This window comes from Cajanus cajan, chromosome 9 (assembly GCF_000230855.2).
Source record: "Cajanus cajan strain Asha chromosome 9, NIPB_CcT2T_4, whole genome shotgun sequence".
Taxonomy (NCBI): domain Eukaryota; kingdom Viridiplantae; phylum Streptophyta; class Magnoliopsida; order Fabales; family Fabaceae; genus Cajanus; species Cajanus cajan.
In genome coordinates, this window is record NC_138525.1 from 20,568,292 (window position 1) to 20,584,339 (window position 16,048).

Sequence of the window (16,048 nt, forward strand, 5' to 3'; positions counted from 1 at the left end):
AAATTAAAAGAACTTCGCCGAAACACCAAAGGTTAGAGCATTCAAAGATTTCGTACACACACGATATAAAATAATTTTATATTTATATTTAATCAAATTATTATAGATGATATTTTTATTGATTTTTTTTTTCTATTGAACCTGTGGACAACTTGTTTAAATTATTTTGTCTCGAATTAAAGTATCGTACGTAATTAAGTTAAATATCAAGAGATTTTCTTTTTTAATCGGTATCAATTTTTTTTTTTATATTATGATATTTTTATAGCAATAACATGAACACCTCTTTCAAACAGATTCAAATATTAATTTATTACGAGGTATGAAACTAAATCTTTCTATTGAACTATCACATTTTTATGAGTAAGTTCATGTAAAATAAAATTTTATAAAATTACCCATCACTTCATAATAAATATAATAAATGAAATGGAAATATATATATATATATTATTTGTTTTGGTATTATATAATTATATAATAACATACTTTGCGTAAAAAAGAAAAAAAAAAAGAAAAGAAAAAAGCATTGTTTCACACGTTTTACTTTTATGCAAGTCAAAGCATAGGTTAGAAGTTGCCCAAAATTTCACATTTATTTGAGAATCACCACTGTGGCTTTACAGCTTCTCCCATTCCAACGGTGGCCGGAAAACCTATTTGAGCGGCGGTGACAGCCATTTTTCCCCCCTTTCTCTAACAAACACCTGGGACCCATATACCACTTCACCTCTTTCTGGTAAAACTCGCATTTCACAACTTTCTCAATTGTTTGTTTATTTATTTATATAATTTTGAGTTTGACACCTTATTTCATCACTGTATTTTCGTTGTACCAAAAGGTTAAGTGTTTCTTAATAATAATAAAAAAGGGTAAGTGTTTTTGTTGAGTTTCTATTCTGCACCTTGACCATTTGATGTTTAGTCTTGTATTTCTTTGTTGGTCTTGCTTGCTTCACTGTTGTGTAATGTTATGTTTTTTCTGCTTGAAACTCAAAACTTTTGACTGATTTTGTAATATTCTTGATTGGAATGTGCTTGTGGTCGAGCTCAAGTGAAGAAAATTGATTTTCAGTAACGTGGAGTCAAGTTGTGTTTGATTTGATACACCCAGCAGTTACTTGTTTGGTCACTTGAGTTGATCATGCTTCTATACTTTTTTCCTTCCCCCTTTTTCATTGAGTTGAATTGAGCCTAACTATGCTTGTGTGGTGCTTTGTTGCCAATTATTACATAGCCAGTACCTAGACCGAGTATAAGAGGTGGATTGTGTTGTGTAATGGATAGCTAAAAATTTGTAGAATCTTTATGCATGGACAGATGATTTAGACAAGATAAAAATCAAATTTATGGTAGAGAAAAAGTTGGAATTACACTTGCTGAGGAAAAGATGACTATGAAAAATTAGTTTTTTTTGAAGAACACAAGGTTGCTGTTTTATCCATATAGTCAGCCTCACCAAGTGGGATAAAGCTTTTATTGATTATTATTGGAATTGTGTTAAGTTGAGCACTTGATCCTACTGTGCTTTTAGCTTAACTCAACTGGAAAATCAAGTTCTATTGTTATCCAGTGAAGACAGATATTTGTTTTTTGTGCAAAATAGTGCAATGATTTCTAGATAATAACATCTTATAACATTATTATATTGACGTTATCTGGATAAAATCAGATAGGAAATGCAATGCATAAGCATGATTCTATTTTTTTTCTTCTAAAAATGTTTCCTTTCTAAATTGGCATTTAATTGCATAATTAGGTTATATAAAGTCCACTAACAAATTGTTAGGTCTTCATACTATCAGGTAGCTAATACAGTTCTATAAAGTAAAGGCTTGTCAGTTTCTTATTATATCAGGTCTTATAGTTTCCTCAAATCCTATGCCATCCTATATAATGCAATATCTGAGTTATTATATTGTTGTTCATTCAGATCTGCACATGTCAAAGATTCCAAATGACAATAGGTACAAGTTAAGTTAGTTACCGTAAATAGCTAGAACAATTGGTTAGTTAGTTACAGAGGATGGAAGAACATAGATTTAACTTAAATAGATCAGGTAGAAGGGAGTAGCCTTGTGTTTTGTATCAATTGAGAATTGAGCATTAGATCCATCATACAAAGGGGAAACCTTGGATTAGAGATTTTTCTCCTTGTCTTGTTCATTTTCAATCAAGACATAAGTCCGTTTTTTTTCCTCTCTGGTTTCTGTTTCTGGTTTCCTAATGACATACTACTGAACAATTTTTTGGCTACTAGTGCAGTTGTTATGGAGATATCTTTGTTAAAGGTGCTATCTGATGCAATATCCTCATTTTTGCATTTATCGTTTTCTGAAAAAATGAAGTCAGAACCTGTATCAAAGTATTACCAGAAGGCAGAGAAAACGCTTAAGTTGTTGAAGCCGATTATTGATACAACTATTTTTTCTGATTTAGCTTCTAACGAAGTGCTTGGTAAGCTATTTGAGAAACTTGGTGTGGCTGTTGATGAGTTGAAGGAGCTTATTATGAGCTGGCATCCATTATCTAGCAAATTTTACTTTGTAAGTCTTATTATGTCTCTACATTATAATAAAGGGTTTCCGTCCACCCGCTTTCCCACTCTATTTTTCCTCTCAAAACTATAACATCATATGTTATATACTATTATTTCTATTATACTAATATTATAATATCATATATAAAAACATATTAGTTAAGTATATTATATTATAGTAATATAGTTATATACATTATATTACAATAATAAATAATATTATATTATTTACCATCTATCTAATATTCTTAATTTTATTTTTAGATAACAAAAGTTATTTAAATATATATATATATATATATATATATTTTATTGTTGTCTATGTATATTATAATTTAAGGTTCATCCCACAACTAATTTATCGACCTTTTTCTATCCTTTTGCATGATTTTTTCCAGCCTATTTGTGTGCTTTTTGAATTTTTTCCCACCCATTTACATAACTTTTTGATCCATTTATCCTCTCATTCACATAGTTGCTTTCCCTACTCATTAAATGATTTTTGCTTCCCATTTTTCCATTTGCACCCATTTTGTGGGACTGTGGTCATTAACACTGTTTTGAGAATTATGTTATATGCATATGAAATGTAGGTCATTGAATTAGGTTTATATCTGGATTTAGTTAATGACTTAATGTTATTTGTGAAGAATTTTTAAATAATATTATCTACATTCTATATTAAGGGGTTCTTGGATGTTAAGTATTTGTTGGCTCTCACTTGTCACTCTTTCCTCTTTCTTAATGACTAGGTTATTCAAGTTGATCCCTTGGTATCAATAATTCAGACTTTGGGACTTGGCACTTTACAGCAGCTGAGTGCTTCACCGGAATGTCTTCCTGATAATTTGGGAAATGAAAAATCATCAACCATTAAAGAAGCTATTATGGAACAACTGGAAGGTGTAGGACAAAGTTTGGAGGTCCTGGAAAACATTGCTGAGAACCTAGGTCTAAGGTCTAATCAAGAGGTCCTGATTGAGGTTGTGGCCCTTGAAAAGTTGAAGGAGAATGCTGAACAAATTGAAAATACTGCAGAAGCTGAATATATTGATCAAATGATCTCAGTTGTATATCGTATGCATGAGCATCTTGTTACGCTTAAGCAAGCTCAGAACTCTATCCAAGTGAAAGTACCTGCTGATTTTTGCTGTCCTCTCTCTTTGGAGTTGATGACAGATCCAGTCATTGTGGCATCAGGGCAAACATATGAGCGCGCTTTCATCAAGAACTGGATTGATTTAGGACTCAATGTTTGTCCAAAGACACGTCAGACTCTGGTTCACACCAATCTAATACCTAACTACACTGTAAAGGCATTAATTGCTAATTGGTGCGAATTGAATGATGTGAAACCTATTGATCCCATTAAGTCCAAAAACATAAACCTACCATCTCCCTCTCATGGGTCTATGGAGTCTGGTTTGGTCAAGGATTCGTCTGTTATAACTAGTGGTGAAATCCACCAAGAACGAGCTTCGACATTGCATTCTTCTTCAACTCTAGGTGGTTCCTTAAATGGCATGGTTAATGGGCAGCATGTGGATCTTGAAAGAATATCACCCACATGTTCAGATGATGGCTTTGTCAGCTCAGATGAAGGGAGTGTAGATTCAGTTGACCAATCATTAATGTCACCATCTAGAAGGGAATCCTGCAATGCCTTTAGCTCAGAACAATCTCAAAATGATGACAGAACTACTTCTGATAACAACAATGATCCTCTGCTGTCAACCAATCTAGATACTTCTGGGGAATTAAATTCAGGGCCAGATGCTGTTGCAATGCCAACTCGGCATAGAGAACCTGAGTTTTCACCCCAGTTGGCAGTGCCAAGGTCTCAAAGCCACACTGTGTGGCAACGGTCATCTGAGTGGTTTGTTCCTAGGATAGTGTCTACACCTCTTGAAACAAGAGCTGATCTTTCTGCTACCGAAACCCTGGTTCAGGAATTAGTGGAGCAGTTAAGGAGTGACTCTCTTGATGCTAAGCGAGAGGCGACAGCAGAACTTCGCCTTCTTGCTAAGCACAATATGGATAACCGAATTGTGATTTCCAATTGTGGAGCCATTAGCTTATTAATTGATTTACTTGAATCAGCTGATACTACTGTCCAGGAAAATTGTGTTACAGCACTGCTTAACTTATCAATCAATGATAACAACAAAGCAGCTATTGCAAATGCCGGTGCAATTGAACCTTTGATTCATGTCCTAAAGACAGGGAGTTCAGAAGCCAAGGAGAATTCAGCTGCCACTCTTTTCAGCCTATCAGTTACTGAGGAAAACAAGATCAGGATAGGGAGGTCTGGGGCAATTGAACCACTAGTTGAGTTATTAGGGACTGGAACCCCTAGGGGGAAGAAAGATGCAGCCACTGCTTTGTTTAATCTGTCGATATCTCACGAAAACAAGGATCGGATTGTGCAAGCCGGTGCTGTGAAACACCTTGTGGAGCTAATGGACCCTGCAGCTGGAATGGTTGATAAGGCAGTGGCTGTTTTAGCAAATCTTGCTACAATAGCACAAGGGAAAACAGAAATTGGTCAGCAAGGTGGAATTCCTGTTCTGGTCGAGGTTATTGAGCTGGGTTCCACTAGAGGGAAGGAGAATGCAGCGGCGGCTCTTCTTCATCTATGCTCAGACAATCACAGATATTTAAACACGGTGCTCCAAGAAGGAGCTGTGCCACCTTTAGTAGCATTGTCACAATCAGGCACCCCAAGGGCCAAAGAAAAGGTATGATTTCATAATTTAGTTGCCTTTCTATCTTAATTTTTTCTGTTACCAAAAGAGGTGATGGATTTCTTTTTTCAATTTAGGCCCTGGCTCTCCTTAATCAATTTAGAAGCCAGAGACATGGTAGGGCTGGGAGGGGTTGATTTCAATTTTCCAACCTCGTGAGCCATCCAATGGTTTTGAATCAACTCTTACAAAACATCTCTGATTTATACGTTGCCTTATGCACATAATATGCATAAAGGCATTTTGTTTGTTGTTTACACGTGCTTGTAAAGGGGGAGAATATGTATGGAGGAGGAGCATTTGTGTACTCATGTGACACACCTCTCTTTGATGGAAGAAAAATTATGCATGCAAGTCTAACTTTTGAAGTTTTGACGAGTGACTTCTATCTTTTCTGTACTATTCCCAGTTCTCACGACTGTGTTTTTATTTTTTATTTATTTATTTATTTATTATGAAATAAAATAGAAAGAAAAGTTGTAAAAAAAAACTCTTTGGTCTCGAATATAAGTAAGAAAAAAATTCATGTTTATTGATGTTAAATGCAAGTAAATTTTAACTAATTTTATTACATTTAGTGATATTATTTTCAAAATACTCATTCATTTAATTGAGATTGTATTTTCAAATTTTTTTCATATCAAATTCTAATAAAGAATAATTAGAAAAATATATCATTTTTTAAATGAAAATAATAAAATTAAATGTTATCAATTAACTTTTTAAATTAATATCAATTATTTTTTTTTTTTTATTCTCAAGACTGAGTAATAAGTATCAAGAGTTAAAAGCAACATAAAAGTTGCATGTCTCATTGTGATAATGGAGTATGTACATCTTTATCGCCAAATGTATAGTTTGCAATATCCAGTTAAATGTATGATTTGCTATATCTAGTTTATGAATCTCATAACGCTATTCCCTAACAACATACGGTTGTTGAGTGCAATTATAACAACACTATAATATATCGGATCCACATTCGTTGGCTTTTGGGAAAACTGTGAATTGTTTCGTATGTACCAATTCGGATGCCCTACCATGTTGAAGTTTGTCGTCCTTTCTGGTTCCCACGTTAACATGTAACACATGTTGTGTTACTATGGCACAACTTCCCATTCGTTACACTCATAACAATTTTCAACTTCCCACACACAAATTCCTAGCTTCCTGCATTTTGTCACAACTTTTTCTACACACACAACCTTCCCATATGAGGATATGGTAATGTGTATATATAATATGATGACAAAAAAATGTATTTGTAACATATTAATTTATATATTATAATTTATTATAAATTGAAGTAATGTATTGAAGCATATCTACTATACTTTGTGAGGTTACGTACCCCGTATTCGTACTTATTCCATGTACCAACGCATAATGTAATGTGAATTATATGACTATGATCAAATTCCATCACAACTATGCAGTTAAGCATATTTGAATATAAACGTATTACTAGGATTTATAACAACTTAATAAATTGAAAGTGTTAATTGATGTCAGTGTGTTTTAATATTAAAAAGGTACATTTTCAATTAAAAGTAATAAAACTATAATATTTTTTGAAATTGTATTTTCAAGCTAAATCATCATTTATTTTAAAAGATATCGTGCTTTCCAATAAAAACAAGAAATAAAAAATTTGAGGTTGTAGCATGAGAAAAGATCGTGTTTTCAATAAATCATTCAAAAACAATAAAGTTGTAATAAGAGAAAAGAAGTTCATTTTTAAAATTTATGGTAACAACTGTTTTTTAATAGCAGAGAAATTTTTATTAATAAAGTCAAGTAGCATAAGGTGTACTCAGACAAAGGTATTTGTACATTTTTGTAAGTATACATTAAAAACAAAACCTACAAAGAAGATGCATGCAAAAAGTTTAATGGACATTGAAATCAAATTTTGTTAAAAAAATAATAATTTTTAACTTGAGAATAATAAGAACAGTATATTCTTTGATTTCAAAAGAATTATCACAATCAAATAATATTCCTTTAACTTCTTATTTATTAAGAAACATTTAGGAAAAAAGAAAATAGAGATACCTTAAAAATCTGTGGGGAATGAAACCTGTATATTCATCTTGAGTGGTAAAAGAGATAGAAAGAGAAGACAAAAAAATATAATATGAAATAAGAATTGTGATGAGAAACAAAAAGAAAATGAAGAAGTTATAAAAAAAAATAAAATTGTATAAAATTATTATTAAAAAATTATATGAAAATATTATGTGTATTTTTTTCTTTCTTTCTTTTAAGATATGAGTTTATATATAGTAATTTGTGAGTGTAGTTCTTTTAACAATTGACTATAGACGATAAGATGATAAACAAAAAGAAAACGTTATAATTTGTGACAACATATTAAAAGTAATAGTTATAGAAAACAATATTTCACTCCTATTATATCACTCTTTTTTTAAACAGATACAATTGTTGTAGTTGTAACAAGTAACAACAACATATTATAATTCCATGTCATAAAAAACATGCTTTACAATTATAATTCCTTACGACAACTCTAGTAAAATCCAAATTGATCCAAACAACAAAACAATATTTGAATGCACAAGAAAAACACCTTAACAGATCAACTCACAAAAGAACTCCCCCACTTTTGGGGTGTCTATGTAGCACAGTATACAAATACAATTTATAATTTATTCCTCTAATTGGGCCTCCTACAGTGCCTTCTTATCTCCCCATTTGACCCAGTTAAAGGTTTGATGTTTCCCATCTTAATCATAGCAGCAACAAAGTCAGACTCAAAGGCTTTCTGAGTGTTGCTGTAAGTTGTAACCAATGAATCTGTGGATCCTCCATTGTAAAGTTCCTGATCAGAATGAAGGAGACCCTTTTTGTTGATGAGGTTCTTGTAGTAGCTGTTGTCAAAATGGTTGGGTGTTTTGAAGTCTAGATTTGCTACATTGTTGTCTTTTGGTGTCCCTTTAGATGTCCTTGGACAGTTCTTCTCCCTTGCCTTAGCAAAGATACTGTCAATGTTCTTGTCATTGTATATGCGTTTACCATAACTAGAACACCTTGCCTTCCCAATTGTGTGTGCTCCTGAAACCACAGAGACCACAGAGGAAACATAGGAACACTATAATGTCAATAACATTTTGGACATATAAACTAGGACATTAAAATATTGAAACATGATGGAAGCTATAGTGCAAAATTTCTGTATACAATTGATGCACTAATTAAATTGATACTTCATTTGTTCAATATTTTTACATTTTAATTTCATCTATAATACTCTTGCATGACAAATGATAAGTACATTTAGTAGGGTTTGTAGTCATGCATTGTGAGTATAAAATTTTTTACATTGTCAATTAATAAAAGATACTATTAATATAACTTTTAAAATAGTTATAATAAAAAGTGAAAAGAAAAACTTGCAATATATAATGATTATGATTATGTGTAAAATGTGTTCACCTTTTTATTTTTTTGCACAATTTAGTAAATTGCGTATGTAACATAAGTATAATATACAAATAATGAGAGATTCTTGAGGCATAATAATGCTAATAACTGAAAATGAATATAAATATTATGAAAGATTCTTGAGGAAGAATGATACTGATAACTGAAAATGATATATAAATAATACCCGAAGGGGTAGTTTTTCTTTATTAGCTATGGAAACATTCAAACATAAACCAATCAACAGTAATGTCGAATATATCTTTTCCCCAGTTAGTTAAACATGCTTTTCTTTTAATCTGACTTTTTTCTGTTTAGAAGTCGCATGGCCTTTAGCTTGAGAGAAAAGAACATGACATGCATGTACGTAGTTGTTTAAATGTCACATCCAGGTCCACAGATCCACCATATGTAAATTATTAAGTTAAAGATAATGTATTTATATAAATAACATTATTGTTTTTTTTAGTACAACCTCAATAATGTGATGAGAGTAGCCTGTAGGGTTATTGAGCTGGTTTACAAGTAAGATTAAGAAAAAAATGTCAACAAACTCTTAGTTAAGCACAACAACTGATATGAAAATTTATATTTTCCAACATATTTTTCCTTTGTCACGATTCTCATCTTATTATTTTATATTTCTCTGACTTCTTTTCTTATCTCTCTCTTATAAAACAATTATAAGAAAAATGTAAATATGATTAGTGATATACCAGATAAGGCAACCATGTCCTTGGCAGAGAGGCCTTGAGCTTGAAAGCTTGAGATAAGGTTGTTGAGGGAAGAAGCAGGAGATGGGAGCACACCTTGAGTGCTTGCTACTTGGAAGAACCCTGTCTTGGAATCCCTTCTACCAAGTTTAACCTTCCAAGATGGCCCTCCTAGCTGCATCATTATTTTAAACATAATTAACATATAGATTACATATATTTGTAGCTCTCATCTCACACTATATATATATATATATAAAAGAAAAAATTCGTTTACTAAATTTACTTAAACTTATTTTATTTAATAAATTTTAATAATTCAATCGTTGAATTAAAAATTTTTAATGCACAAATTAAATATATAAATTTTTTAAAATTTAAAAATTATTTAATATTTTGTTTCATTAATTTAAATTGACAAATATTTATAAAATTATTTTATAAATTAATTTAAATTAATGAAATGAATTATTAAATAATTTTTAAATTTTTAAAAAATTTATAAATTTAACTTATGCAAATGATTAAATTGTTGAAATTTAATATAAAATATAAACTTATTTATAAAATAAATGAGTCTGTTATATTTATTTATTTATTGATTTTGAACTCACAATTACAACAGAGTCTCGAGCAGCAATGGCTACAATATCAGCACAAGACACCACTCCGGGGCACACTGCCTCCACCTTAGACTTGATGGCATCAATCACTTCAAAACCTCTTAGAGAATTATTGTTGGGAGGTGCAATCTTCTCCGAGGAAGCCCCATCAAGTAGTACTGATCCATCACAACCCTGTTTCCAATTAAACACACAAAGCCCCATCAACTCACTCATTTTACCAAATTCAATGCAAAGGTAAAAAATGTTACTACCTGAAATGCATGTTCAAAGAACACCAAAGTTGAATATAAATATGGGTAAATCACACAATTTCGAAAATTTTGTAAAATTATACACAATTTATTTTTTACTTTTTTGCATGATAAAATTGTAATGTTTTTCAAACGAGTATGTGAAGTAGTGTAATATTTGAGGGGTATTGATGTAATATTTTTTAAACAATTAAAAAAATAGTGTATAAGTAAAAAAAAAAAAGTATATATGTAATTTCACGAAATCTTGAAGAAGTGTCTATCTAATTCAATCTATAAGTATTGACATGTAGATAATACTTTGTAATTAAGCCATTATCTTTCCCTTCTTGTTGGAAATACGCTAATTATACAAAACGTAAATGAAATGTTAATTTGAATAGTCAAATTTGTGGATTGTGTTAAATTAATGTACTGTACATGTACACAAAGGAAATTAATGAAAAGGAAAATAAGAAGTATGAATTATTTATTATTTATTAAAAGATTGTACTCATTTGTAAAACGCTTTACATTTGTATAAATAAGTAGAATATAATATCAGTAATTACACGATGACTCAAATTCGACTAAGAATATTAAATTTATTCTCAGAGATTCGGACCTATGGCCTGTAAGCCGGAAAACCTATGTCTTAAAAAAATAGTACACGTATAACCATAGACACATCCAGATAAAAGTATTTTCACTTTCATTTTTTTATTGGTGATGTCACATCATCGAATAAGACTGATTGAAAGAGATGGAAACTTAGAAAGAAAGAAAAATACACGTTTGATGGTCAATACCGTAACATAAAAAGAACACAGTATTACACTATAATAAAATTAAAATATACTTGTATTATAGTAATTATGATTATCCATTTACAACACATTAGGAAGAAATGTGTGAACGGTATGTGAAATCTTAACTTAGAAAATTTTGTTCCCAACCAAATGAAATTTTGTCCCATTGATGCTAAAAATTAAGCATTAATTATCCATTATCCCTAAATAAAATATTTGTTATGATATATATTATATAGTGATACAATATTTATTATTAAAAATTATTTTTATTTATATTATATATAAATACATGTTGATATATTATTAAAAATATAAATATATACTATAATATCATAATATATTATTAAATTTAATTTAAAATTAATACTAAAATTATGTATATTTATATGTGAAATAAATTTATATCTACATATATTATATATATATATATATATTAACATTTTTGTATGTAGTATTTTTTTGTATTGATCAATTGAGAAGTTAATATCTATATACATAAAGTATTATAGTATATAAGAAAAGAAAAGTAGAGACTTAGAAGCTTAGGTTAGGAGTAATATTTACATGGACAAAGCAGTCATGGAAGAAGAGGCGAAGGAGAGACCCTCCCATGCGAGGTTCTTTAGCCACGGCAGATTGAACAACAGATTTCACAGCATAGAAAACCTTGGGACATTTATTAGCATAGAAGTTCTCAGAGAGTTGAGCTGAAGAACTTCCTATAAGCAAAATTGTCGTGAACAAAGCTAAAGCAAAAGTGGTTGTTGAAGAAGAAGAAGAAGTTGCCATTTTGATTTGCTAAGTAAAGCTTATAGAAGATGAATGATGTTATAGAGAATGCAATGAAGATGTTACAATATATAGAGCGTGACACAAAGAGGGTGTGTGAGATGGCTACTCATTCTCACCTAATCATCGAGAACTCGACAAATTAGTGCATGGCACATAACATTTATGTCTAAGTCTGGAAAATGTAGTGGATTGAATTGACCGGTTGAAAAAGATGAAATTAAGTTGGTAAATTTTTTTTTAATTAGGAAAACACAAGGTTCTGGTGAAATGAACTTGGTCGATAAATTAAATTATTATCTATGTCTTTGTCCTTAGTATGTAAATTATAGGGTCCATATATGTTTGGTTGTTTGTTATTAAAGAATATGTATCAAGGTTGACTATTCAAAAGTTGCAAAAAGGCCCATGCTATTTGTTTATTATATTATATAACAAAGAGAAATGCTACTTGTATTGCGCTATATTATCAAATATATAAAATAATTAATGAAAAGTAAAATCGAATCTTAACCAGCTAAGATCTATTGGCAAAGTTGACGATGAAGATGCATGCAAGGCTCAGGCAAGAGACGCCAGAGAGCTCGACAATTCATCAAAGTTACCCAATCAAAATTGCCTGCATTTAGTTATATATAATTAAGAATAAAAAAGTGTTTACTATTTTATATATAAGTATTATTTGGGTTATATCATTATCAATCATCATCTATAATCCCTTTTATCTAAACATTATAGAAACCTGTGGTGGAGCTTCAATCAATTAAAATTTTAAAGGCATATATATAAGTTCATAGAAGATAATGGAATTGTTTGCTGTTAATTATTTCAGTATAGTAAATAGCAAGAAGGTACTGTGGGGGTGCTAAATATTAATTTTTCAACCACAACCTTTTTATTTTATTCATATATATCCAACGTCATGTACTATATATCCCAACACAACCTGAATCCCGCGAAATCCACCACACAGCTTGCACATGTATTAATATTTATCACAGTTCAGTTATGTGTTAACATTATCATTGCTTTCAGCAACAGTTTATTATAATTTAGGAATTTGAGAACCACAATTAATTTTGTTTTTCCTGTAAAATATATATCTTTGTTGAGATTTTGCATAGATGTCACTAAATCTTCTATTTGACATATTGGCAATGAAGCTAAGTAGCCCACGTACCACTCGACACTCGTTTTCTGTAATCCAATATCTTTCATTCTTTCCCTAACCTTATCAACTAATTGTTCTCATTTCCCAGCATGTGAATATAAATTTGGCCACATTTTCGAAAATAATACAATTCACGTGTAACTATAAAGACCATTTATAACAGTAACCCTAAATCAGGTGAGAGAGCTTGCATGTGAATTAACATTAAGCGACGGTAGTTTCATCTTGTAAACGGCGGAACAAACAAGTGTAGTCTTGATATTGTACGTTGATGTTCCTCTTCCTAAGATTAACTTCGGTTTGGACTTTGGACCTTGTCAAGATTGTCCATACAAAATCAACATTTGATGGGACTGAAATGCCCCCAAAATCAATGATAAAAAAATAGCATCAATATATTTTCATATAGCAGCTACAATGTAAAGCTTACAAAGTATGCATTTGTATTGTGTTATTTCCATATACCACATAACACTTTGCAACATGAGCTAGAATGGGATAGAAAGAAGAATAAAAAAATGTCTTATTTATATATATTTTAACGAGGGAAATAAGGGACAAATTTAAATTTAACTTATTCTTATGTGACCAAAATTTTGATGAAGTTATTATTAAAATTTAAACCAATCAAATGATGAATTAAATGAATATGATCGAGTTAACTCTATATTTTAATATAATATATTAATATTAATATTAAATTATAGAATAAAAATTATAAAAATTAAATTAAAATATATCTTATAATATATTTAAAATAAATAATATTATTATAAATATAATATATATATATATATTAAATATATATATATATATATATATTTAAGTATTTAAGAAATTAAGTTTGAATGGTTAAACATAACATAATTCTTCTTAAAATATTTTATTATATATATTTTTAGTGGGACAAGTAAGGAACAAATTTAATTTCATTCTTATATAGCTAAAATTTTGATAGAGTCATTATTTAAATCTAAATCAATCAAATCATGAATTATATGTATATGATCAAGTCAACTCCATATTTTAATATAATATATCAATATTAATATTAAATTATAGAATAAAAAATAAAAAATTAAATTAGAATACATCTTATAATATATTTGAAATAAATAACATTACTATAAATATAATATCACATATATATACATTAATATATATATATATATATATATATATATATATATAAGTATTTAATAAGAAATTAAGTTTGAATGGTTAAACGATAACACAAGTTTTTCTTAAAAATGTCTTATTATATGTATTTTAAGCGGGGCAAATAAGGGACAAATTTAACTTCATTCTTATGTGGCCAAAATTTTTGATGGAGTCATTATTTAAATCTAAATCAATCAAATCATGAATTATATGAATATGATCGAGTCAACTCCATATTTTAATATAATATATCAATATTAATATTAAATTATATAATAAAAAAATATAAAAACTAAATTAAAATACATCTTATAATATATGTGAAATAAATAACATCATTATAGATATAATATCACACACAAATATATATATATATATATATATATATATATATATATACATTAAAATATATATATATATATATATATATATATATATATTTAAGTATTTAAGAAATTAAGTTTGAATGGTTAAATGATAACACAAACTCATCTTAAAAATGTCTTATTATATTTATTTTGATGAGGGTAAATAAGGGACAAATTTAACTTCATGCCTATGTGGCCAAAATTTTGGATGGAGTCATTATTTAATTCTAAATCAATCAAATCATGAAATATATGAATATGATCCGGTCAACTCCATCTTTTAATATAATATATCAATATTAATATTAAATTATAGAATAAAAAAATTAAATTAAAATATATCTTATAATATATTTTAAATAAATAACATCATTAATATAGATATAATATCACATATATATATATATATATTAAAATATATTTTTAAGTATTTGAAAAAATTAAATTTGAATAGTTAAACAATAATACAAACTTATCAAAAAATGTCTTATTATATATATTTTTTTCAAGACAAGTAATGAACAAATTTAACTTCATTCGTACGCGGGCAAAATTTTGATAGAATCATTGTTTAGATCTAAATCAATCAAATAATGAATTATATAAATATGATCAAATCAATTCCATATTTTAATATAATATATTAATATTAATATTAAATTGCAAGTTGTAGGATAAAAAATATATATAAATTAAATTAAAATATATCTTATAATATATTTAAGATTAATAACATTGGTATAAATATAATGTTATATATATATATATATATATATTTATTTATAAGAATTTAATATCTATATATATAAGTATTTAAGATATTAAGTTAAGTTTGAATGGTTAAACGATATACAAATCCATCTTAAAAATATATTGAATCTAATTTGAAAGCTCAAAACATATAGATTTGTGGAAGAATCGGAACTGATGTTAGTTGCCACGTCTAATCTTAACACTCACCGTTAGCCAACAGCAATATATATTTAATTTACGTGACAGACAGACAAGGATTTTTTCCTTCTTCCAATTACGCATGTTTGGTGTATCTTTTCTTTTACTTTTCTTCAACCCTTTGTCGGCTTCTGTTTTTATTTTATTCTCTCTTTAATTTTAAGACTTTTCTTCTCCCTTCATCCTCATCCTACTACTGTCTCATCTTAATCATCTTCTCTTGTTGGCACAAATGGTATAAAACGTTAAATCATGAAACAAAAAATTTGACAAGGAAAGAAAGATGGATATTGTTAAATCTAATGACAGTCAAATTGCGAGATAGAGATTGTAAATGAATATGTATATTTAATTTCCCAATTTTTTTTTTCATTTTCTTATTTTCTCCATATCTTTATTATAAAATTTATTCTAATTTAGACAGAAAATAAAAAAGACATAATTAACTTATTATAAAATTACGCATTATTAGTGAAAAAGTGAGTCGCGTAGTGTCAATT

The 16,048-nt window shown here is 28.9% G+C and overlaps 2 protein-coding genes across 3 annotated transcripts; one reads left to right on the forward strand and one right to left on the reverse strand.

Annotated features, from left to right (window-relative positions):
* The first annotated feature begins 562 nt into the window (after nucleotides 1-562).
* On the forward strand, nucleotides 563-5,815 carry LOC109792799 (U-box domain-containing protein 4). Of its 2 annotated transcripts, none has more exons than XM_020352245.3 (4): nucleotides 563-739; nucleotides 2,261-2,546; nucleotides 3,292-5,277; nucleotides 5,361-5,815. In XM_020352245.3, the coding sequence occupies exons 2-4, from the start codon at nucleotides 2,271-2,273 to the stop codon at nucleotides 5,418-5,420; spliced, it is 2,322 nt and encodes a 773-aa protein (XP_020207834.1). In that variant the 5' UTR covers nucleotides 563-739; nucleotides 2,261-2,270; the 3' UTR covers nucleotides 5,421-5,815. The 2 variants fall into 2 exon arrangements, with proteins under 2 accessions (XP_020207834.1, XP_020207829.1); XM_020352240.3 differs by having other exon boundaries at nucleotides 2,266-2,546.
* A 1,854-nt stretch (nucleotides 5,816-7,669) lies between these two features.
* On the reverse strand, nucleotides 7,670-11,975 carry LOC109789590 (peroxidase 4). Its single transcript, XM_020348573.3, has 4 exons — nucleotides 11,673-11,975; nucleotides 10,055-10,237; nucleotides 9,444-9,615; nucleotides 7,670-8,358 (listed from the first exon to the last, which is right to left on the reverse strand). Exons 1-4 carry the CDS (start codon nucleotides 11,895-11,897, stop codon nucleotides 7,961-7,963), a joined length of 978 nt encoding a protein of 325 aa, XP_020204162.2. The 5' UTR covers nucleotides 11,898-11,975; the 3' UTR covers nucleotides 7,670-7,960.
* Between the last annotated feature and the right edge of the window lie 4,073 nt (nucleotides 11,976-16,048).

What these genes read in the sequence shown, in the direction of transcription:
- LOC109792799 (XM_020352245.3), top strand. Translation starts at nt 2,271, where the DNA reads ATGGAGATATCTTTGTTAAAGGTGCTATCTGATGCAATATCCTCATTT. An exon ending in TATCTAGCAAATTTTACTTT is followed by an intron (nt 2,547 to 3,291) that starts GTAAGTCTTATT and finishes CTTAATGACTAG; the next exon opens with GTTATTCAAGTTGATCCCTT. An exon ending in CCCCAAGGGCCAAAGAAAAG is followed by an intron (nt 5,278 to 5,360) that starts GTATGATTTCAT and finishes TTTTCAATTTAG; the next exon opens with GCCCTGGCTCTCCTTAATCA.
- LOC109789590 (XM_020348573.3), bottom strand. Translation starts at nt 11,897, where the DNA reads ATGGCAACTTCTTCTTCTTCTTCAACAACCACTTTTGCTTTAGCTTTG. An exon ending in CTCGAGACTCTGTTGTAATT is followed by an intron (nt 9,616 to 10,054) that starts GTGAGTTCAAAA and finishes ATAATGATGCAG; the next exon opens with CTAGGAGGGCCATCTTGGAA. An exon ending in GGACATGGTTGCCTTATCTG is followed by an intron (nt 8,359 to 9,443) that starts GTATATCACTAA and finishes CTGTGGTTTCAG; the next exon opens with GAGCACACACAATTGGGAAG.